Genomic DNA, 22,620 nt, shown 5'->3' with positions numbered 1-22,620 from the left:
CCCGGACCCGATCCCGGTCCCGGTCCCGATCCCAGAGTGACCGCAGAGCTGGACAGGGACCGGATCCTGTCCCACAGTCGTCTCCGGACAAAGCCACGAGTGTCCCGGTGTAAAGGCGCCTCCGGGAACTTTCAGGTTCTGTCCTGGATCGCTGTATTTCATCGAGCGGTGAGTGGCCTCTCCCTCTCCCTCTCCCTCTCCCTCTCCCTCTCCCTCTCCTCTCCTCTCCTCCGGGTTTAAACGTATTTATCACCTACTTGTCCTTATTTCTTCATTTGCTTAGTTATTTACACGTATATTTATTAATTTATTTGTCACAGAATCATTTAGGTTGGAAAAGACCTCCGAGGTCACCGAGTCTAATCTGTGACCCGAGACAGAGTAGGGCACTGGGTGCCACATCCGCCCTTCCCCTAAACACCTCCAGGGGTGGTGATTCCATCTCCCTGCACAGCCCGTTGTGATGTTTGATCACCCTTTCTGTGAAGGAATTGGACACTCTCCTGATGTTCAACCCAAACGTTCCCTTAAGCACTGCTAAGGTTTATTATTATTATTGCTTACTCTCGGTTATTTTATTGCTTGTTTGCCTACTTCTGTTTATTTTCAGAGTCGCTTGCTGAAGGTTAAAAGCTACTGGAAACAGCAGAAAGGGCGCTGGTGGTGAGAAGAGGGAGGATGAGTTCCCGAAGAAACAAGGGACAAGATCAGGATTTCAGTGACACCCCAGTGTTTATTAACTCCAGAGCAGCGGCACAGGCACAGCGCTGCAGGCACGGCATCTCTCCCCACACTCTAAGCCTGTTCCTTGAGCCTCTTGAGCAGCTCCCGCAGCTGCTCGATCTGGGCCGACACGCTGCTCTTGGCGGTGCCGCCCGCGGCCGTGTACTGCTCCACGCTGCTCACCACGCTGAACACCTGCGCCACGTCGCTGCCAAACAGGGGGCTGGGGGCACAGGGGGGCTCTCAGGGGGCTCTGGGCTGAGGCACGGGGCGGTTTTGGGGATGCTTTGGGGAGTGGAAATAACGGGGGTACCGACCTGATGTGCTGCAGCTCCTCCAGGCTGAGGCGGTTGATGGTGGTGCCTTTGGTCTCGGCCAGCTGGACGGCCTTGCCGGAGGCCACGTGGGCTTGTCTGAAGGGCATCTGCAGGGGGAAGGGGACAGAGAGAGGGGACTCAGCTCAGTTCCTCTGCATCCAAAGAAACCCCAGCTCCAGCTCTCCCTCTGGCACTTACTCCCTTCCGAACCAGGTACAGAGCCAGGTCCGTAGCCAACATCTCCGGGCTCAGCGCCCTCTCCATGTTCTCCTTGTGGATCTGCAGGAGGAGGATCCCAGGGACTCGTTACCATCAGCTCCTCCTCGGGGCAGGTTAGTGCTCAGGGTGAGGGGAATTCATCTGGAGCTCTAAAAGATTGCTCTGACCCCCTGAGCAGCTGGCAGAGGGGACCAAAATGAGCAGCGGGGGTGAGGCACTGAAGAGTTTTCACTTTAGGACCAGTGTGGCCCATGAGTTACCCACAGAACCCATGCACCCATGCACCACTATGATGTTGAACAGTGAGAGGATGAGAAGAATCCTTACCTGGAGGGTGGAGATCACTCCAGTGGCAACCTGGAGCACGGCATTCAGGGTGTCTACGACATCAAAAACAGCCTCCTTGTCCTCCTGTGTTGGAACAGCCATGGAAACGGCTCTGAGCCGGGCTGATCCAGCACCAGAGGCTGAGCAGCAGGGCAGGGATGTGATCCCAGTGGTGACACTCAGGGTGTCACCTGCAGCATCCCCTCCCTCAGCCCCTTTCCCAGCACACAGCCAGGGCTGTGCAGAGAAATGGAGTACTGGGACAGCTCAAGAGCAGGAGATGACTGTGTCTGCTCAGAGAGATGGAGTGGAGAGGAAGAAGGGCTTTACCTGCAGGTCCTTGTTGTAGGTGCTCGGGAGTCCTTTGAGGACCATGAGAATGGCAGCCAGCTGCAGAGGGAAACAGGAGAGGCAGGGAGTGAGGTACAGAGCAAGGCAGGGCAGGTCCAGAACCCACAGCTGCTTACAAAAAAAAGGACAAGAAAAAGGAGATTCTCCAGCCCCAATATGAGCAGTTTCCTCTCCCTCTTCCTCCTCTTTGGGGCTCACCCGTCCGAACACTCGCCCGGCTTTGCTGCGGATCAGCTCCAGACTGTCGGGGTTCTTCTTCTGAGGCATCAGGCTGCTGCCAGTGCTGCGTGGGAGATGAGTGCAGTGCACTGGTGAGCAAAAGCCTCATCCACACACACACATCAGCACTGACCTAGCCCGCCAAAAGCAACGTGTAGGACCCTCTTCACTGTACTCCATTCAGGGTGTAGGAAATCAGTGAAGTGACTGAGTTGCTCTTGGGTTTTGCATCTTGTCTGGAGCTGTCACACGGTCCCACCTCTCACAGAGAAACTTTAAAGGGGGCTCCCCCCTCCAGGCTCCCCCAGGGTGGTATCAGCAGGTCAGACCAAGTGTCAGTGTGACTTCATGGAGGGAGGGCTGTGGCCATGGCACCCTGCAGACAAGGAGTCTGTCGGGATTGCAAACCCAGCCAGGCAAGGAAGGGCTCTGGCAGCATTCCCAGCACAGGGGGAAGTTCCCTCTGCCAGCACTTCCTGGGCAGGAGCTGCTGGTGAGTGCAAACTTGATTAAGTTACCAGAATGACAAATAATTGACCGTGACTGGGGAATATTCACCCTGAGGGTGCCTTTGTGCCAAGCCCTTGATGCTGGGTCAGCCTCGTGCACAGAGAGACCCCAACCACTGCCTCACCCAGGGTGGGAGAGCTGAGGAGAGGCTGAGGGAGGAGCTCCCTGCCCACAGCTGAGACCTACCTGTAGGCATCAGAGAGGGTGAGGAAGCCAAACTCGCTGGTGCTGTAGATGATGAGGTCCTCAGCCATCTTGCTGAGGTGGATCATCAGCAGGGTGGCAGCAGAGAGGAATTCCACTGCAGGGAAGGCGGGAAATCAGGAGGGGAAAAGGTGCTTGGACAACCCAGGGAACCCTGACTGGTGCTTTAGTTGCTAGAGGTGGATTTCAGCCCCTTTATTAAATTGACTGGAAAGGTGTCAGGAGCTCTCCCCACAGTGCAGGGAGGATTGGGCTGTGCTTACCCACAAAGTCCCTCTCGCTGACGGCATCCATGCTGTTCAGGCTGATGGAAGCAAAGTCCAGCTCTGCAAGGAAGGGGATGGACACAGGAGCTCACACTGGCCCTGACAGGACCCTCAGTGCACCAGACTGCCCCAGAGAGGGTGACATTTTACCTATTCGTTACCCTCCACCCCCTTGTTAACGTGCTGCAACACATCCAAGATAACATCAGGACAAGCCGCTGATGCTTCCCACAATCCCAGATATTTTGAGTAGTCCCATTCCTCAGTCCCAGGGAGATATTTACCACTGCACAGCAGCTCTCTATCAATTCCCAGGGGGTTTCCAGCCAGAGCTCCACTGCCAGGGGAGAAAGAACCAGAAGTCACACATGGTACCCAAACTGATATCTGACCAAAACTGAGCTCCAGTGATATCACACACCTCTCTGAAGATATCACACACCTCTCTGAAGATTCCCCTCCCTCCATTCACTTTGATGTCAGTTTGGTCTGAGGCTCATCAAACCCTGAACTCTGGACTAAACCAGAATTCCTCTCCCAGACAGGAGGAGTTGCTTAATGGAATCCTTATAATCCTTGATTTTCCAAGAACAAATAGAAAAATATTTCTATGGTGAGAGTCTGTGGAGAGGGAATTGCAGTGTCTACGGAATAGAAACCCCAGTGGCTCAGGGGATAGACAGATCTGCCTCTTGTCTTTATCTCAGAGCAAGGTGAGGGCTGAGGATCACAACAAAAAATAAACTTTACCTTCCCAAAGGCAAGACATTGATCCTCCTCTTCACCTCTCCCAGGCGCTCAGAATCGCGGGTCAGAGCAACGGCGTGGCTGGGCAAGGACAGGAGAGATGAAACAGGGAGATGAGGCTGGAAAATATCCCACTGCAGCAGGTGAGAATGGCCAAAGGATGGAGAACGGGGAGTTGCCCAACCCATGCTTGGATTCCCAGCTGGTCAGAGCCACACTGGGAATTCCTGTTGGCAGTTTGCAGTGTTCCCTCTGGTTTGTCACCGCCCCTGGCTGTCCCCTCAGCAGAGCAGGGCCCCGAGGGTGCAGAGGGCAGGGAGAGCTCACCTGAGCAAGAACTGGCTCCATCGGATGGGCTGAGCTTTCTGCAGGTGGGTGTAGCCAGGCAGGATCACATCGATTTCTCTGGGAGGGGAAGGGCAGAGAGGTGAGCAGCAGGGACGGGAGGGAGGGCAGGGACAGGTCTGTAGCTCCCTGCAGCTGCACAGTCACACAACGAACCCAGGAGTCTCCTGCCCCAAAAAGGCCAAAGTTATGGGAAACAGGGACAGAGGACAAGGACTCACATGGCAGCACGTTCCACCAGGGTCTCGATGAGCCGCAGGAGGTGCGTGGAGATGATGGAGAGGGAATTCTTCATGAACAGCTTCAGGTCAGTCACAACCTGTGGGAGATTTGCCAAGCACAACAGTGATTCAGTGAGCAAATATTGCCCAGCAGAACCCCCTGGCACCGTTATCCCCTCCTGCTTCTGGGCAATGGGAGGGGAAATCTTCCTCGTTTGGTATGCATCCCTGGCCACTGATTTGTGAAAGCTGCTGCTGCTTTCCAGGGACAGAACCAAAATCCATTATTTTCAGTCAGGGCTTGTCAGATGTTGTCAACTTTGAAGCAGAAAATTCCCGACACAAGCTGATCATCCTGAGGGGGACTGACCCTGAAAGATGTGTATACCCAGGCAGCAGAGTCAGGGGTTCTGGAGGTTTTCAGAGATGTCAGTGGAATTTTGTGGCCTTTTACCACCAGGATGCAGCCCTGCAAATCCCACTCCCCCAGGTGGATGAGTCACTGCAGCATCATTAGTTTAAAGCCATCGTTAATTTAAAGGGAATACAGGCTGGAGTGTGTCAGGGCATGAGAGAGATGGCATAAAAATATCCAATTCAAGCACTGAGGTGGAGGAATACAGAAGGAGAAGAAAAAGATTCTGTCCATACCTGATCATTCCTGCTCCTGCCAGTGTGCAACTTCCCAGCCACGTCTCCAATCAGCTCCTGAGGACAAGAGCAGGGTTCCTGTCAGGATCTCTGTGTTCTCAACAGGACAATCCACACCAGCAGATCCCCCTGCCTGGAAGGGGCTCAGCCCCAGGACCCTGTCAGGAGCCACGGGATGTGCTCTGGGCAAGGGCAGGTTTGGGATCTGTGCTCGTACAGCCCCAAAAGGGGGTGTGGAGACCCTGGGCTGTGCCCCAGGGGGTTCAGTGCCAGCAGCTCCAAAGGGATTTCACAGAGGGACACAGGGACAAGCCCTGAGCATCAGGCAGATGCGGAGGCACAGGAACAAGAGGCTGGAGGAGCCAAACCTTCAGCCTGCGCTCGTTGGCGGTGTGGATGTCCTCGTCACTTTGTTTCAGCACAAAGACTCCCTTGGACCACTCCTCAGAGATCTGCAAACAGCAGAAACACCCGTCAGTTATTGAACTCATGGAGGCTGCTCTCAGGTCAGGAGCCATTCATTCACCTGGCAGTTTTTAGAGGAAAGAAATACCTTTTCCAGGCCACCCAGGATCTTCTCCAGCTCAGCTTTAGACAGGATCCCAGACTTCTCCAAGGCTTTGGCGTAAGCCCTGCTCCCCTGGATATCCACCTCAGACAGTCTCTGGTCATAGCTAATGGAAGCATTGAGCATCTCCATGATGGCATCTGTGCTCCCACTGAATCTTCCACCCCAAAGTTTATTCCCCTGAGGGAGAAAACAGCAAATTAAAGAGGCCTAATAACTTCAGATAAATCCTGTGCAGTAAATAACATCCAGTGATCCCTTTATCTGATTCAGAGGCCACGCTCAGCTCCTTTCAGTGTGACAGCACTGAGCAGAAAGTCCCCTGGACTCCAGGACCTCTGGCAAGTGGTTGCAGAGCTGGAGAACTCATCACTGTCAGTGTTATTTACCCCTGAGCTCCGAGGCCTGGCCCAGGAACCCTCCAAGGTATTTTGCTTCTGCAGGACTCTGCTGGGAGTCCTTGAAATTAATATCAGGGGAAGATGCAAGACCAGCACAGATTTCTGTTTTGAGGCCTTGTAAAGCGAGGAAAATCTAAGCAGTCAGCAGGATTAGACTGAAATTAATATCCTGTAAATCCCTTTTGTGCTGTTTAACCAACAGACCCTTCTCTGACTGACAAAGAGCTGTGGGCCAGCACAGACACAAAAGTTGGGTTTTCCCGGCCAAGCTAGGATTCCCTTGGTGACATCAGCCCCTGGAATGTGTCACCCACTTCAGCGAGTGCCCAGAGGCTTGTGCAGGGTTCCAGCAGGGCGTGTGCAGTGTGGGAGCTTCTCCAGCAGTGATTCACACTCTGGGTGCTCTCACCTGTGCTGTGTCCCCTGCTCAGAAGATTTTTGCTCGCCCGGGTTGGACAGCCCAAGGAGTTTTAACTCTGCCAGGCTTGCACCGAAGCGGGTAAGGATTTTACTCGAGCTGAGACAATTTATCCAAGATTTCAAAAGCAGCTCTCCGGTGCTACCAGGCACAGAAAGGAGTTGGAGGGGGCTAAACACAGCTGCATTGCAGAGTGGATAATTACTAATCTTGATTTTTTAAACACCGCTGGCATGTTTCTTCTCATGCAGGTCTCTATAACTACCATGGACAGCTGGAAGCTGATCTGTGCCTGGGCTTTACCTGCCACACAAAACACTTAAAAGTGTTTTCCCTGGTGACTGTCTCCGTGTCTCTGTGCCTGAAAGGACAACAGGAGGGAGCCCGCAGAGGTGAGGGTGTAGCCATGTGTAAAAGGCAGCTTTGTTAGAAAGCTGAGGGAAGGCAGAGAGGGGAATCAGAAGTGAAAAAGTGTTAGAGCTCCTCAGCACTCATTTGTTTCCCCCAGGAGCAAAATTAATGCTAAATCAAAGGCCATTCCAGAGGCTCAGCACCTGACTGGGGACCAGGAATATCCAGGTACCACTTCAGTATTTAAAGCTTCCCATCAAAGCTAGAAGTGGGCCAGCAGAAACATTGCAACATCCACATTTACAGTCGGGAAATCAAAGCTGGAATATTCATTTTAGGCATCCCCAGGACTCCTCGGAGCAGTGGCTGTGCAGGCTGGCAATGCCGGGCACTGCCTGGAACGCGGAGCAGCGATTTGGAGAGCACAAAGTGGAGCTGGCCAGGATGCCTGGTCACGTCTCGGCAGGGAAGGAAACCGAAAATGCGGCTTTTGTGTCGAGCAGTGTTTACACAAGCTGCTGGGAAGCGCCTAGGCTGGAGTGCCGGCCTTTCCCGGGGAGACAGAGGCAGGAAAGCCGAGGCTCCGGGACAGCTCCGCTGGGCTCAGCATCCCCGGACACCCCCGGGAGCAAAGTTCGCTCTCACCTCGGCTGCTGCCATCGCGGGCTCCGTGTGCGCGGCGGGACGGGGACGCTGCGGGACGGGGACAATGCGGGCACGGTACCGGTCCCGATCCCGGTCACAGTCCCGATCCCAGCTCCGGCACCGATCACAGCTACAATCCCGATCCCGGTCACAGTCCCGATCCCAGCTCCGGTGCCGATCTCAGCTCCGGTCCCGATCCCGGTCACAGTCCCGATCCCAGCTCCGGCACCGATCACAGCTCCAATCCCGATCCCGATCCCGGTCACAGTCCCGATCCCAGCTCCGGTACCGATCACAGCTCCAATCCCGACCCAGGTCCCGGTACCGATCCCGGTCACAGTCCCGATCCCAGCTCCGGTACCGATCACAGCTCCAATCCCGGTCCCGATCCCGGTCGCAGTCCCGATCCCAGCTCCGGCTCCGCTCCCAGCTCTGTCCCGCTCCCGGCGCTCCCGCAGCTCGTCCCGCCCGCCGGGGCGGGGATTCCCGGGCCAGCCCCGCTCCGGGCCGTGCCACGGCTGGACCCTGTGCCTTACAGCGCACCCAGGAACGGCATCCCCGCTTTCTGCTCGCCTTTCGGGGTTTGCAGTCCTTTTCCCAGCCCCGGTGCCGTAATTCAGCCGGGAAGGAACCCGATCCCGGTCCTTGGAGCAGCAGGACACTGCCGATGACACCCAGCTGCCCCTGGCGGCCCCACAAGGCCCGTTCACAGCTGGATTTCCAGTGTAGTGCCCTCGGTATCCATCCGGAGCAAGGCTCAGACTCTGTGTAGCCACCAATCCATTCACTGCTTCTCAAACATTTCCACTCATGATTATTTATTTTTCTCTTTCAGTCTTCCAGGCTTGAGGATTCACAGACCACCACACTGTCTAACACTGAGAAAAACTCTTTGGACCATTTAATTCCCAGATTCCTTCTTTTCCTGGAGTCCCTGACTTTTAATGCTCCTTTTTCCTGTATTCATCCTTTATGGATGGACAAACTCCAGGCTTTACAGGAGGTTGCTGCGGGTTTGGAAGGATGGTGAGCACGAGACGTACATCCAGAATGACCCAGCTGATAAACAGCCTAAGTGAATTCCTGGCTCAGGTGCCTTCCTGTGGCCTGTAACGAGCAGGGCTTTGAGACCAAACCCCAAATCTTGATGAGTTGGAGGAGGGTGATGGTGAAAGTCTGAAGACACCACACTCTGTAATGTCTGTGGAGCCCCACAGGCCCCTCCAATCTCAAATATTTCACAATTTTTAAAAAAGGGTGGATGGGTGGGAAGTACCAGTGACTGTAAACTACATATTTAAGTAAGAAACTAAAATGTGGTAATCTGCTGCTTCCCTTTTCCTTTTGTTTTGGCCCTGTGTCACCCAGCACAGGCCATGAGGGACAATGCCAAACTTTTGCTGCTGGGAGCAAGAGAAAATCTGTTCAGCTGAGGATCTGAAGAGAAGGAACCAGAAGGTAAAAACAGGAAAAATAAGGGGAGTGGCATGGATCAAGAAAATTTATGGGAGGAAAAATAATTGTGAGGGGGAGATGGGGAAATCTCAGTTCTTCTGACTCTGCAGGTGTTGAGTATTAGTGGAACCTGTGGCTTTCTTGTTCCTGTAGCCTGGCAGCTGAGTGTGCAACAGTGACTTCCTGGCCACAGGTGACCAGTCTGGAGAGTGAGACGTGAGCCAAGACAGGAACACGGCAGGAAGGAAGGGAGCAAGCACAAAGGAGGTTTGTGGAAGGGTAATTGAAGCGCGTTGTTGAAATGCCAAATGAATGGATTTATTTTAAGGCCAGAATAAGGAGAGTTTGAGAGTCATGAGAAAAAGGGAATTTTGCTGATGTTGATCCTTCTTCCACGTGTTAAAAGCACAAATGTTCCAAAGGTGCCAGCACTCTGTGTCTCCTGGGGTGCTCTGGCTGGAGGTTTGGCTGCTGGCAGTTTGTCCTGCCTGTGCTGCAGCCCTTGCCCTAAACTTGGTGAGGCAACACCTTTGTTATTTCTGTTCCCTCCCGCGTTCCAGACCTGCGGCTCTGAGTCAACAAGGCGCTGCTGCCTCAGCACGGGGCCAAGGGGCTGAGCAAAACCCCAGGGTGGGAAAGGAATTCTGCTGAGCAAAAAGGGACAATCCCAGCCCGCCAGCCTCCCCTGTGAGACACAGTGCAAGGGAGGAAGAGCCCACACCCTTCCCAACCCGGGCTGAGCTCAGCCCGTCCTCACCCCGAAGAATCAAGAGGCAAGATCAGGATTTCAGTGAACTACAGACACCCCAGTGTTTATTAACTCCAGAGCAGCGGCACAGGCACAGCGCTGCAGGCACGGCATCTCTCCCCACACTCTAAGCCTGTTCCTTGAGCCTCTTGAGCAGCTCCCGCAGCTGCTCGATCTGGGCCGACACGCTGCTCTTGGCGGTGCCGCCCGCGGCCGTGTACTGCTCCACGCTGCTCACCACGCTGAACACCTGCGCCACGTCGCTGCCAAACAGGGGGCTGGGGGCACAGGGGGGCTCTCAGGGGGCTGCTGCTGCACCTGCCCCGTGTCTGAGGGAGTGAGGACAGGGCCCTCCTGCCTTTCTGTTGGCATCAGCTCCGAGGGGACACCGAGCATCTCCAAAGCCAAACCCCTCTGGGGGTTTCCTGCCTCCCAGCCCCTCCCAACAGCTCCTGCTGGAGTGGAATGGATGTTGTCCCCCTGCAGTGATGTTGTCCCCCTCCAGTGTTTTCAACCGCGGCAGGAGCAGCTTTGATATTGAGGATATTGAAGTGCTGCCCGGCCCAGGCACTTTTGGGAAGGCTGATCAGGGAGGCCGAGCCCTGCCTGTGCAGGGAAGGGAAATAACAGAGGCACAAACCTGATGCTCTTCAGGTCCTCCAGGCTGAGATTGTTGATGGTGATGCCTTTGGTCTCGGCGAGGTGGACGGCCTTGCCCGCGGCGATGTGGGCTTGTCTGAAGGGCATCTGCAGGGGCAAGCAGAGGTGGCAGTCAGTGGCCAGGCTGCTGGGCTGCTTTTCCGTGAGGAAAACGGATGTGCTGCTTTTTTAGGCTGGCCTGTTTTCCCTTAGGGCAATGCAAGCTGAAGCTGGCAGCGCTGGGGTGGAAGAGGGGAGGATTAAGGAATGAATTATGATCGAGTAATTGGGGTGTAAGTTCCTATGGAGTCCCCCAGGGCAGCCCTGCTTGAGGTGCATGTAGAGGATGTGTTTTCAGCTTCCATGGTGGTTGACTGTTCATCACCCTGGGACAGAACAGGGGAGCCTCATCCCAGCTCCTCCCTGAGCAGTTCCCTGAATCCCAAGAAACCCCAGCTCCAGCTCTCCCTCTGGCACTTACTCCTTTGTGAACCAAGTAGAGAGCCAGGTCAGATGACAGGATCTCAGGGCTCAGTGCCTTCTCCATGTTCTCTTTGTTGATCTGCAGAAAGGAGGGGCAGAGAGAGATGTTATCAATCATCAGCTCCTCCTCGGGCACATCAGCTCTAAGAGGGACCAAAATGAGCAGTGGGGGTGAGGCACTGAAGAGTTTTTATTTGGGAACAACCTGGAGCTCTGCTCTCTGTGTTACCTACAGAATATGCACCATGATGATGTTGAATAGTGAGAGGATGAGAAGAATCCTTACCTGGAGGGTAGAAATCACTCCAGTGGCAACCTGGAGCACAGCATTCAGGGTGTCTACGACATCAAAAACAGCCTCCTTGTCCTCCTGTGTTGGAACAGCCATGGAAACGGCTCTGAGCCAACCTGGTGCAGCCCAAAACTCCCCCAGGCTGAGCAGCGCAGCTCTCCTGACTCCTCCAGCCAGCAGGAGAGACGGAGTGGAGAGGAACAAGGGCTTTACCTGCAGGTCCTTGTTGTAGGTGCTCGGGAGTCCTTTGAGGACCATGAGAATGGCAGCCAGCTGCAGAGGGAAACAGGAGAGGCAGGGAGTGAGGTACAGAGCAAGGCAGGGCAGGTCCAGAACCCACAGTTGCTTACAAAAAAAAGGACAAGAAAAAGGAGATTCTCCAGCCCCAATATGAGCAGTTTCCTCTCCCTCTTCCTCCTCTTTGGGGCTCACCCGTCCGAACACTCGCCCGGCTTTGCTGCGGATCAGCTCCAGACTGTCGGGGTTCTTCTTCTGAGGCATCAGGCTGCTGCCAGAGCTGCAGGGAAGGTGTGAGCATTGCACTGATGAGCAAAACCCTCTGGCTGAAATCGCTGTTCCAGCCCTCTGAAAGGAACCTCTAAAACCCCTTTCCTTGTGCTCTTGTTTAAGGTGCAGGAAATCAGTGAACTGGGTGTACCGAGCCTCTCGTGTTTCCCTCAGCACGGCCTTGGGTTTGTCACCTTGTGTGGAGCTGCCACACAGCCCCACTTCTCACAGAGAAAGGACAAGGGGGCTCCTCCTCCAAGCCCCCGCAGAGGTGGTGTCACAGGCCGGGCTAAGTGCTCTGAGGGAGGGAGGGAGGGCTGTGGCCGTGGCACCCTGCAGACAAGGAGTCTGTCGGGATTGCAAACCCAGCCAGGCAAGGAAGGGCTCTGGCAGCATTCCCAGCACAGGGGGAAGTTCCCTCTGCCAGCACTTCCTGGGCAGGAGCTGCTGGGCTGAGCACAGACTTGGTTGAGTTAAGGGAATCACAAATCAGTGGCCATGACTGGGGAATATTCACCCTGGGGAATATTCACCAACTTTGTGCCAAGCCCTTGATGCTGGGTCAGCCTCGTGCACAGAGAGACCCCAACCACTGCCTCACCCAGGGTGGGAGAGCTGAGGAGAGGCTGAGGGAGGAGCTCCCTGCCCACAGCTGAGGAGGATCCCTCAGCAGAGACCAAAAACCTACCAGTAGGTATCAGAGAGGGTGAGGAAGCCAAACTCGCTGGTGCTGTAGATGATGAGGTCCTCAGCCATCTTGCTGAGGTGGATCATCAGCAGGGTGGCAGCAGAGAGGAATTCCACTGCAGGGAAGGCGGGAAATCAGGAGGGGAAAAGGTGCTTGGACAACCCAGGGAACCCTGACTGGTGCTTTAGTTGCTAGAGATGGATTTCAGCCCCTTTATTAAATTTACTGGAAAGGTGTCAGGAGCTCTCCCCACAGTGCAGGGAGGATTGGGCTGTGCTTACCCACAAAGTCCCTCTCGCTGACGGCATCCATGCTGTTCAGGCTGATGGAAGCAAAGTCCAGCTCTGCAAGGAAGGGGATGGACACAGGAGCTCACACTGGCCCTGACAGGACCCTCAGTGCACCAGGCTGCCCCAGGGAGGGTGACTGTGAGCCTTTGAGCAGTCCCAGGAACACAAACACAATTAGTGGAGGTTTTGTTATGATTCCCAGATCCCAGGCAGGCAGAGTGCAGCAGGGGTGGCTCCTCTTCCTCCCACCTCACTGGCACTGCCTCTCTGCAGCAAAAATCCCCGAAAATGAGAGGCTCTGGCTGCAGGGTGGGGCATTACAGTGCCATTCCCTCCATCCCAGGTGTGACAGGTTCTCCCATGCCCCTCAGGCCCAGGAAAGCATTTACCACTGCGCAGCAGCTCTCTGTCGATTTCCACCGGGTTCCCAGCCAGAGCGCCGCTGCCAGGGGAGAAAAAAACCAGAAACCATGCAATCCTTCCTTCATATCCGCCCAAAGCTGAGCTCTGGGAAGCAGGGAACACTTTGCAGAGCAAAGCAAGGCCCGGTGATCACACATCCTGTAGATCTTACCTCCCCAAAGGCAAGACATTGATCCTCTTTTTTATCTCTCCCAGGCGCTCGGAATCGCGGGTCAGAGCAACGGCGTGGCTGGGGAAGGACAAGGGGGACAAAGCACATGAAGCCAGGGAATGGCTCTTTCCTTCCCAATCATTATCCTGCCGTGCCTGCAGCCTGGGATCCCCCCCAAACGTGAGTGGAGTGGAGCCTGGACAGAGCCAGGGGGCACAGGGGAATCCCTGGCACAGGGGAATCCCTCTGGTTTGTCACCGCCCCTGGCTGTCCCCTCAGCAGAGCAGGGCCCCCAGGGTGCAGAGGGTAGGGAGAGCTCACCTGAGCAAGAACTGGCTCCATCGGATGGGCTGAGCTTTCTGCAGGTGGGTGTAGCCAGGCAGGATCACATCGATTTCTCTGGGAGGGGAAGGGCAGAGAGGTGAGCAGCAGGGACAGGAGGGAGGGCAGGGATAGGGACAGGGACACACCAGGGCTCCTGGCAAGGTCACAAACTGAGCATCTGAAGCTGGTTCATTTTCTGTCAGCTGTCAAGCCAAGCACACCAGGTTTAGCTATTCCAGAGTGGTGACTCTGCCCTGAGGCTCCCTGGAGAATGGCCTGGAGCAGCCACCCCTCTGTGTGAGGCCAGGATTCCCCAGCCCAGCCCAGGTTTGCGGTGTGAGGAGCAGAGCTGGGCAGGGAGGTGACACCGCTGAGCTTCTTCTTATACAGGAAAACCTGAAACCTTTTCTCCACTCCTTCAGCTGCATTTGGTGCCTTCTAAAATCTTGTGTGGACCTCCCACCCGAACTCCTTTGCCAGACATGAAGGAAAGTTTCTCTGAGGGATGAGGAAAGTTTTTGTGAAGTGAACTCTGGAGGAAAAGGGGCTGCTGTGTCCCCAGAGAGCCTGGCTGTGCCTCCCTGCACAGGAGACCCTGCTGCTGCCCAGTGGGGTCAGACAAAAACCAAGGAGTCTCCTGCCCCAAAAAGGCCAAAGTTATGGGAAACAGGGACAGAGGACAAGGACTCACATGGCAGCACGTTCCACCAGGGTCTTGATGAGCTGCAGGAGGTGCGTGGAGATGATGGAGAGGGAATTCTTCATGAACAGCTTCAGGTCAGTCACAACCTGTGGGAGATTTGTCACAAAGAATGTCACATATGCAGTGACAGCAGGGTAAACCCCTCCCTGTCCTGTGTGATGGGAAGGTGCATCTTCTCATCATTTAGTGGTATTTATGTGGCAATGTCACCATTTCTTGCTCTCCAGGAAGGGTTCCAGAGGCCACTCTGGACTGAGGTCTCCTGAAATGAGGTAGAGGAGGAATACAGAAGGAGAAAAAAAATATTCTGTCCATACCTGATCATTCCTGCTCCTGCCAGTGTGCAACTTCCCAGCCACGTCTCCAATCAGCTCCTGAGGACAAGAGCAGGGTTCCTGTCAGGATCTCTGTGTTCTCAACAGGACAATCCACACCAGCAGATCCCCCTGCCTGGAAGGGGCTCAGCCCCAGGACCCTGTCAGGAACCACGGGATGTGCTCTGGGCAAGGGCAGGTTTGGGATCTGTGCTCGTACAGCCCCAAAAGGGGGTGTGGAGACCCTGGGCTGTGCCCCAGGGGGTTCAGTGCCAGCAGCTCCAAAGGGATTTCACAGAGGGACACAGGGACAAGCCCTGAACATCAGGCAGATGTGGAGGCACAGGAACAAGAGGCTGGAGGAGCCAAACCTTCAGCCTGCGCTCGTTGGCGGTGTGGATGTCCTCGTCAGTCTGGATCACACCAAAGACTCCCTTGGACCATTCCTCAGAGATCTGCAAACAGCAGAAACACCACAGTTACCCTGCTGTCCCCAGCAGTGTCTCCTGTCATTCCCAGGAGTCCCATGCAAACTCTGGCATTCAGGCCCGCTGCATCCTGATATTCCATACTATTGCTGGGATTCACCTCTCTATCCATGATAATCCTGCAGGGCTACGGAGGATTTAAGCATTGCAACGAAATGTTGAGCTTAAATGTCACTGATTGCTTCAGCATCAGCCACAAAGATTTTCCTATAAAACCTTGTCCAGACTCACCATTGTCCAGGGTGGGTGAGCAACAACAATGGATATTTTATAAAAGCATTTCTCTGCTGCCTCCTCTTCCCCCCTACTCCTGCTATGCATTGCCTCCTGTGGGCAGCCAGACTCAAAATTCCACGTGCCAGCAGGAAAAGGGTGTTCTTACTTCACACTGCAGTGATTCCTAGTGACTGCTCAGTCTGAACAGGGCACGAGGACATTTAAAGACGCTCTTTGAAACAGCAAGGTGCTGTCAGGTAAGGAAAGATCCATCCCAGCACACACCAGAGGCTGTGAAGGGAAGAAGAAATACCTTTTCCAGGCCACTCAGGATCTTCTCCAGCTCAGTTTTGGACAGAATTCCAGCCTTCTCCAAGGCTTTGGCATAAGCCATGCTCCCCTGGATGTCGACCTCAGACAGTCTCTGATCAACAGTGATGGAAGCGCTGAGCATCTCCATGATGGGATCTGTGCCCCCCACAAACCTTCCTGCCATCATTTTGTCCCCCTGCAAGTAATGAAGGGAAGAGACGCAGATTTGTGGACACATCCCCTAAAAATCAGTTTCATGCCCATCTCAATCCTTACCAAAGTAAAGCTGAGGAATGGCTTTATTCAGTCTACCCCAGCAAAACCCTGGGCTTAGAGCATGTCACTGTCACTAGAATTCAGCCCTTGAGGTTACAGGTCTGCCTTAGGGATCCTCCAAGATATTTGACTTCTGCAGGACTCTGAAAATAAGCATCAGGGCATGTGGTGCAGGAGCAGCATGGGACTCTCTTTTAAGGCACTGCTGATCTCTGATCTTTTGATGGGCTCCAAAGAAAGTAAAAAGAGTAAAGGAGTCAGGGATACAGTGAAAGTTGTTCCCTGATCCTTGAAATAATAAAAATTCCCACTCTTTTAGGGAGACTGTGAAGAAAATATTCAGTTGACAAGGAGCTGTGGGCCAGCACAAGCCACACGCTCTGAAACATCCCTGTGACTCTGAAGTGTCTGAAGTCACCGTTTGAAGCAGCTCCAGAGCCCCCGACGTTGTCGTGTAAAATAAAAATAAAACCGGCCAAGGTGCAGGATGCAGAAAGGGAGGCCTGGGTGCCTTTCAGTGTCACAAATGTTCGAACGAGGTGAAAAGGGAAGAGAAAAGCCCAAAGCAGCCCCAGAAGGGCGCGGCAGGTGCGCGGCCCCGGGCGGGCGGCGGAGCTACCATGGACAGCGGGCAGGGAGCGCGACATCCGCGGCGTTTTCCCGAAGGATCGGCGCGGGGAAGAGCAGGAGGGAGCCGGCGGGGCAGGACGAGGGCTCGGAGTGCGGGGGCTCTGCCTTTCCAGAGGGTTTGTCCGCAGGAGCTGCCGCGGAGGGGAAATGGGGGAAAACCCCCAAAGTTTGGAGCTCCTCGCTGGACAGCCCGTGATGGGCAGAGGGGCGGGGAGTGAATGGCGCTGCTGGGAGGGAAGGGCTGGGGTGGGAAGAGGTGTCCAGGGACATCTCGGCCTCCAGGATCAGAGGTGGGACGGTGGATTAGTGCAGCAAAGGCGTTCGCTGTCCCCTTCTCCGTTGGAAAACCGGGAAAAACACTCACAGGGTCGTTAAGGTTGGAAAAGACCTCCAAGATCAGCGAGTCCAACACTGCCAGGACCACTCCTAACCCACCCTGAGGACCACAGGGACACTCTGAACCCTCCCGGGGATGTTGATCCCACCCGTTCCAAACGGAGCAGAGAAGGACCCGGAGCGAAGCCGAGCTCGCCCTCACCTCGGCTGCCATTTCGGACGACGTTTTGCTCGTTTGTGCAGCGATCCTGGCACCTGGCGCAACCTGCGGGACAGCGCGGAGACGCTCAGCTGCGGCGGTGTGAGCTCCCGGTTCCCCTGCCCCACTCCCGGCTCCTGGGGCATCCCTCCCTGCCCCGCTCCCGGTTCCTGAGGCATCGCTCCGTGCCCCGCTCCAGGTGCGCTCCCGGTTCTTGGGGCATCGTTCCCGGTGCATTCCTGGTTCCCCGGAACCACTCTCTGCCCCGCTCCCGGTTCCTGGGGCATCCCTCCCTGCCCCGCTCCAGGTGCACTCCCGGTTCCCCTGCCCCATTCCCGGTTCCTGGGGCATCCCTCCCTGCCCCGCTCCAGGTGCACTCCCGGTTCCCCTGCCCCATTCCCGGTTCCTGGGGCATCCCTCCCTGCCCCGCTCCCGGTTCCTGGAGCATCACTCCCTGCCCCGCTCCAGGTGCACTCCCGGTTCCTGGAGCATCACTCCCTGCCCCGCTCCCGGTTTCCCGGGCACCGCTCCCGGTTCCCCGGGCACTGCTCACCTACTCCGCACGCAGCCCCGGCCGCTCAGTGGCTCGCTGCTCCCCGGCCCCTCTGCCCCGCTTTTACAGCCCTCGGCTCGGGGCTGGCGGCTCGGCCCGCCCCGCCGGGGCGGGGTGTGCCCGGGGCCGGCCCCGCTCGGGTCCCCCCCGTGTCCCCCGTGTCCCTTCCCACCCCTGCGCTGCGGCCCGGGGGCACGGGGTGCTTTGGAGAGGGGAGGCTTGGGAGGGATGCTGGAGTGATGCTTCTTACCCGGCGTGGCTCCTGAGCTGAGGACAGGTCAGGAATATCCTTGGAATTCTGTGCTGGGAATATCCCATCACTCCGTGTCACACCCCTCTCATGAGCAACCATAAATATAGATATAGATATAGATATAGATATAGATATAGATATAGATATAGATATAGATATAGAGAGATATAGATATAGATATAGACACAGATATGGATATAGATAAAGATAGATATAGATATAGATATAGATATAGATATAGATATAGATATATAGATACAGATATAGATGATATAGATATAACTGATCCAGTGCTCTGTCCCCATCGGCACCCCAGCAAACACAAACTATGGATGGGAGCCTCTTGTTCTTTCCCACCTCTGCGTGGATGAAGCAGCTCACCCCACCTGGAAAGAGGCTGCAGCCCCAGGTTTGGAGCTCCCCTGCTGTCCCCGGGTTTTGGGATCACCTGAGAGCCTCAGGCAGTGGCTGTGAGGCTTGGAGTTATTATGGCAATAACCTCTACCTTAAACTCATCACACCCTAAATACCATGGAATTATGTGACTGATGTAAAGCACAAGAGACCCTTGAGAGCAGCAGAATTAATTTGTGCTCAGCGCGAATTTCCCATTAACTCCTCAGACAGAGCATTTCCTGTTCAGCCCCTCCACAGAAAGCTGAATATTTGCTGCTTTCTCCAAGTGAGCTCCTGCAGTGTCATATTTTTCCATGTACATTGTCCAAACCTCTCACAGAGCTCAGGAAACATATTCCAGCTTTCCCATCCACGTTTTTGTTGTGTTCTCCTCCCTTAAACCGACCCCCTTATTCTTTTTCTACTGTTCTCTCAGTTCTGCAACTTATCCCCTTTTTTCCCACTGGGAAACTGAAACCGTTCTCGATCCTTCTGCAGTCCTGGTCCTTCCCCTTGTGAAATCCTTCATTTTCACCACATTTCTTGTCTCCTTCACCTTTTCAGAGTGTCCTTGTCCTTACTCTGGGCTTCGACAGGAGATTGCCAATGCGTTGTGAAGACATTTAGCACCGGATTTATAACTAGAGTGAGTTGGTGTAAATAAGATTTTGCTTCCCCGTGCCTGATCTTACATGTGACAGGGGATGTTCCATCCACATGGGATCTGTCAGCAATGCCACTGTGGATTTAGCAAACTTCCCAGGGATTAGCTGGCTTGGAGTGCTCTGCTCAGCTCCTGCCCCACTGTCTATCTAGGAAATTATGAATCCTCTCTTTATTTTTAGATCAAACAGGCAATAACGATGTTTTTCTGTATAAAAAGCAATGTAGAATGCAGATTAATATTTTTATAGTAAAAGTGGAAGTAAAACAGAATGCAAGCAGAATTCCTCAACTTAAAGTTGAGCATTGAAGAAATAGAATTTCTTAAAGATGCTTGGAGCTGGAGAGTTGAACTTTTTTGAGGTGCAAAAGATTAAAATAGCCATGCCAAATATACTTTCTAATGCAAACTGAAGTGCATCCTCATTGCTATCCTCTGTATTTGTTCTGGTTTGGAAGTCTCTCCACTTCCCATCATGGTCTTTCAGTGTTTTATTTGAAACAGAAAGATTAACCTCAAAATCCTCACCCCACAGTTAATAACGAGGAAGTTCTGAAGGAAAAGTCTCCCACTTATTTTCCTTTCTGGCACAGGGAGTGACAAATTATTCCTACATCAATATTCCCAGCCTCACCTTTTTTTAGGTGAAAATAAGTACTGGAGAGTAAATTGCCAATTCTGCAGCACAGAGGAGTTTAATTGAATAGATTTGAACGTTCTCAAAGATCTGAACTTTATTTGTATTTCTGTAATCAGAGTCTTTCTCTACTATTTCACTTTTTTTTGCTGGAAGTGTGCAATGCTGAGGGAGTGCGGCTCCGAAGGAGCTTTGGTGGCTCTGGAAATCCACTTTTCACAACAGGACTGCAAAGGAAAAGGATGGCAGAAACAGCTACACTGCACCTTCTTTTAAAAACATCACTTTTTTAGCTGTCTTTTCACTTTGGAGAAAGAAAACAGCTCCATGGGCTGAACGTGCTGTGCAAACGCAACGTCAGCTCGGCTGACGCGGAGCCGGGCTGACATTTTTTTTTTTTTAATTCCAAAAAAACCCCCCCCATCTTTGTTTTTAATGAATTTTTTGAATGTAAAAGGCAAAAAAAAAAAAGGACACCATAGGGTGCTGAGCGAAATGCTGAACACAGTAAACATCTTTCATGACAAAGAACACAAATGCCCAGCAGATCTGCTGTCAATAGCAAGTCCTAGGCCCCCTGCTTTCAACAGCTAATACTGAGGCCCCCTCTCTCCCCGAGCCTTACTGGTAACAATCACAACGTTCAAATGTTGACATGCTAAGCACATTTGGAAAAACCCATGTCTGCATTCCCTGTGGATGGTGCAGCATCACTGTCTAACACCTAACGAGCGGCGATTAAAGCCGGAGCGACCTTCTCACCTCACCCCCTGCCCGGCCGCTCCTCCCTCGGTATTCCCTTTCGTGGTGTCAGTGGAGCTGGAGCTCACCCACGTTTGTATTTACAGCCCACCGGGCTGCCTGTCTGCGCTGGGAAATGTTCAGGAGGAGTATCTCAGTTAAGGACAAAAAAAGCCACTGGGAGAGGTGTTTGTGCCATGCTCCTCCATCCCCAGCTGCGTCTTCGTTGTGGGTTGTAAAGAGCAGCACTGGTTGGAAAAACGTGTCAGGAAGGTGAAATTTTGGGGAAAGGGTGGGGAAAATGTGTCAGGAAGGTGAAATTTTGGGGAAAGGGGTGGGAAAAATGTGTCAGGAAGGTGAAATTTTGGGGAAAGGGTGGGGAAAATGTGTCGGGAAAGTGAAATTTTGGGGAAAGGGTGGGAAAAACGTGTCAGGAAAGTGAAATTTTGAGGAAAGGGAGGGGGAAAACATCAGAAAAGTGAAATTTTGGGGAAAGGGTGAGAAAAACGTGTCAGGAAGGTGAAATTTTGGGGAAAGGGTGGGGAAAACGTGTCAGGAAGGCGAAATTTTGGGGAAAGGGTGGGAAAAACGTGTCAGGAAAGTGAAATTTTGGGGAAAGGGTGGGGAAAACGTGTCAGGAAGGTGAAATTTTGGGGAAAGGGTGAGGAAAACATGTCAGGAAAGTGAAGTTTTGGGGAAAGGGTGGGGAAAATGTGTCAGGGAAGTGAAGTTTTGGGGAAAGGGAGGGGGAAAACATCAGAAAAGTGAAATTTTGGGGAAAGGGTGGGGAAAACGTGTCAGGAAGGTAAAATTTTGGGGAAAGGGTGGGGAAAACGTCTCAGGAAGGTAAAATTTTGGGGAAAGGGTGGGGAAAACATGTCAGGAAAGTGAAGTTTTGGGGAAAGGGTGGGGAAAAAGGTGTCAGGGAAGCGAAATTTTGGGGAAAAGGTGGAAATAAATATAGTAATTTGCTGCTGCGGGAAAGATATAGAGAGATGTAAAGGAAAATTAAGATTATTGGGCTGAAGGTTCTGAAGCCTTCTCTGAAGAGAGCGGTGAGAGGCAGACAAGGATTAGCAGATTTCTGGAACGAAACCTGGAAATCTGATTGTCTGGAAATACGCTATTTTCACACGAAACCTGGCGTCCTTTCCCCTCTTTCAGGCAGCTGCCTGTGGAGGCTTTGGGACATGGCAGAGCAGTCACAGAGCTTTTGCTGTGCCAGTTTTGGCCAACTCACAAGGCCAGTTAATCCTGACATGAAAAAGGGCAGCATCCATCGCATCCTGTGCCCTGAGTCACGCCAGCAGCTCTCAGGCTGCCTTTGGAGACCTCTCTCCTGGCTTTTCTTAATTCCACAGGCCTCCACAATAAATGATTTTGAAGTATAGATAAATTTCTATCCGTACTAAAACCCGTGTGTGATGGGCTGCACATGCCCACCCGAGGCTTTTTTTAGGGGTTTTCAATTTAAAAGGGCTGAAAAGCCTTTGCAGTTAGCTTTTAAATTTTGTCAATCTTCTGTATCTGGTGGTGAAAGTTCCTGGGAAACTGGGAGCTGCTCCTTGCCCGCTGTCCTGGCACTGGAGACTGTTCCTAAAGCACTGCAGTTTGCTCGTGTTACTCTGAATCGATTTAACATTTGCAGCACCCCAACGAGAAGAAAAGGCTAAATTTTGTCTGGTTTGGTCACGGAGAAAAAAGTGGCTGGTGGGTTTTGTGCTGGAATTGCGTGAGGTTGTGGGCACAAGGCTGACCCATTCAGTTCCCTAAATCCCTATCCCACCTGCAAGTAAGCAAATATATCTATATGACACTCCTTAGGGAGTTAGAGGTGCTGTATCTGCATATAAAATTTTCCCTGAGTGATAATGTCTAAAATTAAGGAATTTATATTTCCCCATCCAGGTAATTTTCCTCGCTATTGCCAATAGGATTTTCAGCTGTTTGCACTTAGTGAAGTGTCACTGGTTTTATTGAGGACGAAAAGGGCCCTTGGAAAATTTAACAGCACGTGGTTTAGCTAGGAAAGAGTCACAGTGACAGCTGGGAAAGACACTGAATGCTGAATTTGATGGACGCATGGATGGGTGCTTTAAAAGCCAACAGCAGTACTACACAACTGCTTCAGCCTCGCAGTGCTCCGCGCATGGTTAAATATTTGATTTGAAGGTACTTTCGCGATACTGTTCTGCCTTTGCCACACTTAACAGCGGCTAGTTGAATTACAATTTTTTGCCTAACATTCGCAGAAAAGCTGTCACGGGGAAGTAACTTTCATCACCGGCATTGGTGGTTCAGTGGTAGAATTCTCGCCTGCCACGCGGGAGGCCCGGGTTCGATTCCCGGCCAATGCAGCTGACTTTTTTTCCCGCCACTCCATTGGTCTTTTTTTTTTTTTTTTTTTTTTTTTTTTTTT

General features: G+C 53.1%; 2 protein-coding genes, 1 long non-coding RNA gene and 1 other non-coding gene across 6 annotated transcripts; 2 read left to right on the top strand and 2 right to left on the bottom strand.

Moving 5' to 3' along the window:
- Window positions 1–716: 716 nt before the first annotated feature.
- On the bottom strand, window positions 717–7,930 carry LOC120761286 (argininosuccinate lyase). 3 transcript variants are annotated; one of them, XM_040082385.2, is made up of 16 exons: window positions 7,484–7,930; window positions 5,654–5,848; window positions 5,469–5,552; window positions 5,101–5,157; window positions 4,450–4,547; window positions 4,211–4,288; window positions 3,887–3,964; window positions 3,421–3,473; window positions 3,134–3,196; window positions 2,853–2,967; window positions 2,136–2,220; window positions 1,917–1,976; window positions 1,587–1,670; window positions 1,239–1,319; window positions 1,041–1,147; window positions 717–946 (listed from the first exon to the last, which is right to left on the bottom strand). In XM_040082385.2, exons 1-16 carry the CDS (start codon window positions 7,496–7,498, stop codon window positions 796–798), a joined length of 1,404 nt encoding a protein of 467 aa, XP_039938319.1. In that variant the 5' UTR covers window positions 7,499–7,930; the 3' UTR covers window positions 717–795. The 3 variants fall into 3 exon arrangements, with proteins under 3 accessions (XP_039938319.1, XP_039938321.1, XP_039938320.1); XM_040082387.2 differs by having other exon boundaries at window positions 723–946; window positions 7,845–7,895; XM_040082386.2 differs by lacking the exon at window positions 7,484–7,930 and adding an exon at window positions 7,042–7,289 and having other exon boundaries at window positions 723–946.
- A 411-nt stretch (window positions 7,931–8,341) lies between these two features.
- On the top strand, window positions 8,342–14,483 carry LOC120761300 (uncharacterized). The gene is made up of 5 exons (XR_005703595.2): window positions 8,342–8,941; window positions 9,092–9,205; window positions 13,204–13,339; window positions 13,906–14,260; window positions 14,414–14,483. It is a non-coding gene; the product is annotated as an uncharacterized LOC120761300 (long non-coding RNA).
- Window positions 9,724–17,580, bottom strand: LOC120761299 (argininosuccinate lyase). The gene is made up of 17 exons (XM_040082411.1): window positions 17,511–17,580; window positions 16,961–17,023; window positions 15,518–15,712; window positions 14,872–14,955; window positions 14,504–14,560; window positions 14,175–14,272; window positions 13,481–13,558; window positions 13,160–13,237; window positions 12,975–13,027; window positions 12,577–12,639; window positions 12,296–12,410; window positions 11,533–11,617; window positions 11,314–11,373; window positions 11,095–11,178; window positions 10,807–10,887; window positions 10,327–10,433; window positions 9,724–9,964 (listed from the first exon to the last, which is right to left on the bottom strand). The coding sequence occupies exons 2-17, from the start codon at window positions 16,970–16,972 to the stop codon at window positions 9,814–9,816; spliced, it is 1,401 nt and encodes a 466-aa protein (XP_039938345.1). The 5' UTR covers window positions 16,973–17,023; window positions 17,511–17,580; the 3' UTR covers window positions 9,724–9,813.
- Window positions 17,581–22,487: 4,907 nt separating this feature from the next.
- On the top strand, window positions 22,488–22,558 carry TRNAG-GCC (transfer RNA glycine (anticodon GCC)). Its single transcript has one exon. It is a non-coding gene; the product is annotated as a tRNA-Gly (tRNA).
- The last annotated feature ends 62 nt before the right edge of the window (window positions 22,559–22,620 follow it).

Source organism: Hirundo rustica, chromosome 19, assembly GCF_015227805.2.
Source record: "Hirundo rustica isolate bHirRus1 chromosome 19, bHirRus1.pri.v3, whole genome shotgun sequence".
In the NCBI taxonomy this organism is placed as follows: domain Eukaryota; kingdom Metazoa; phylum Chordata; class Aves; order Passeriformes; family Hirundinidae; genus Hirundo; species Hirundo rustica.
The sequence above is the reverse complement of the archived record's forward strand: the minus strand, read 5'-3'. Positions and strand labels throughout refer to the sequence as shown.

What these genes read in the sequence shown, in the direction of transcription:
- LOC120761299 (XM_040082411.1), bottom strand. An exon ending in AATGTCTTGCCTTTGGGGAG is followed by an intron (nt 13,028 to 13,159) that starts GTAAGATCTACA and finishes CTCCCCTGGCAG; the next exon opens with CGGCGCTCTGGCTGGGAACC. An exon ending in GAGTGATTTCTACCCTCCAG is followed by an intron (nt 10,888 to 11,094) that starts GTAAGGATTCTT and finishes TCCTTTCTGCAG; the next exon opens with ATCAACAAAGAGAACATGGA.
- LOC120761286 (XM_040082385.2), bottom strand. An exon ending in TAGAGAGCTGCTGTGCAGTG is followed by an intron (nt 3,197 to 3,420) that starts GTAAATATCTCC and finishes CCTTCCTTGCAG; the next exon opens with AGCTGGACTTTGCTTCCATC. An exon ending in GAGTGATCTCCACCCTCCAG is followed by an intron (nt 1,320 to 1,586) that starts GTAAGGATTCTT and finishes CTCCTCCTGCAG; the next exon opens with ATCCACAAGGAGAACATGGA.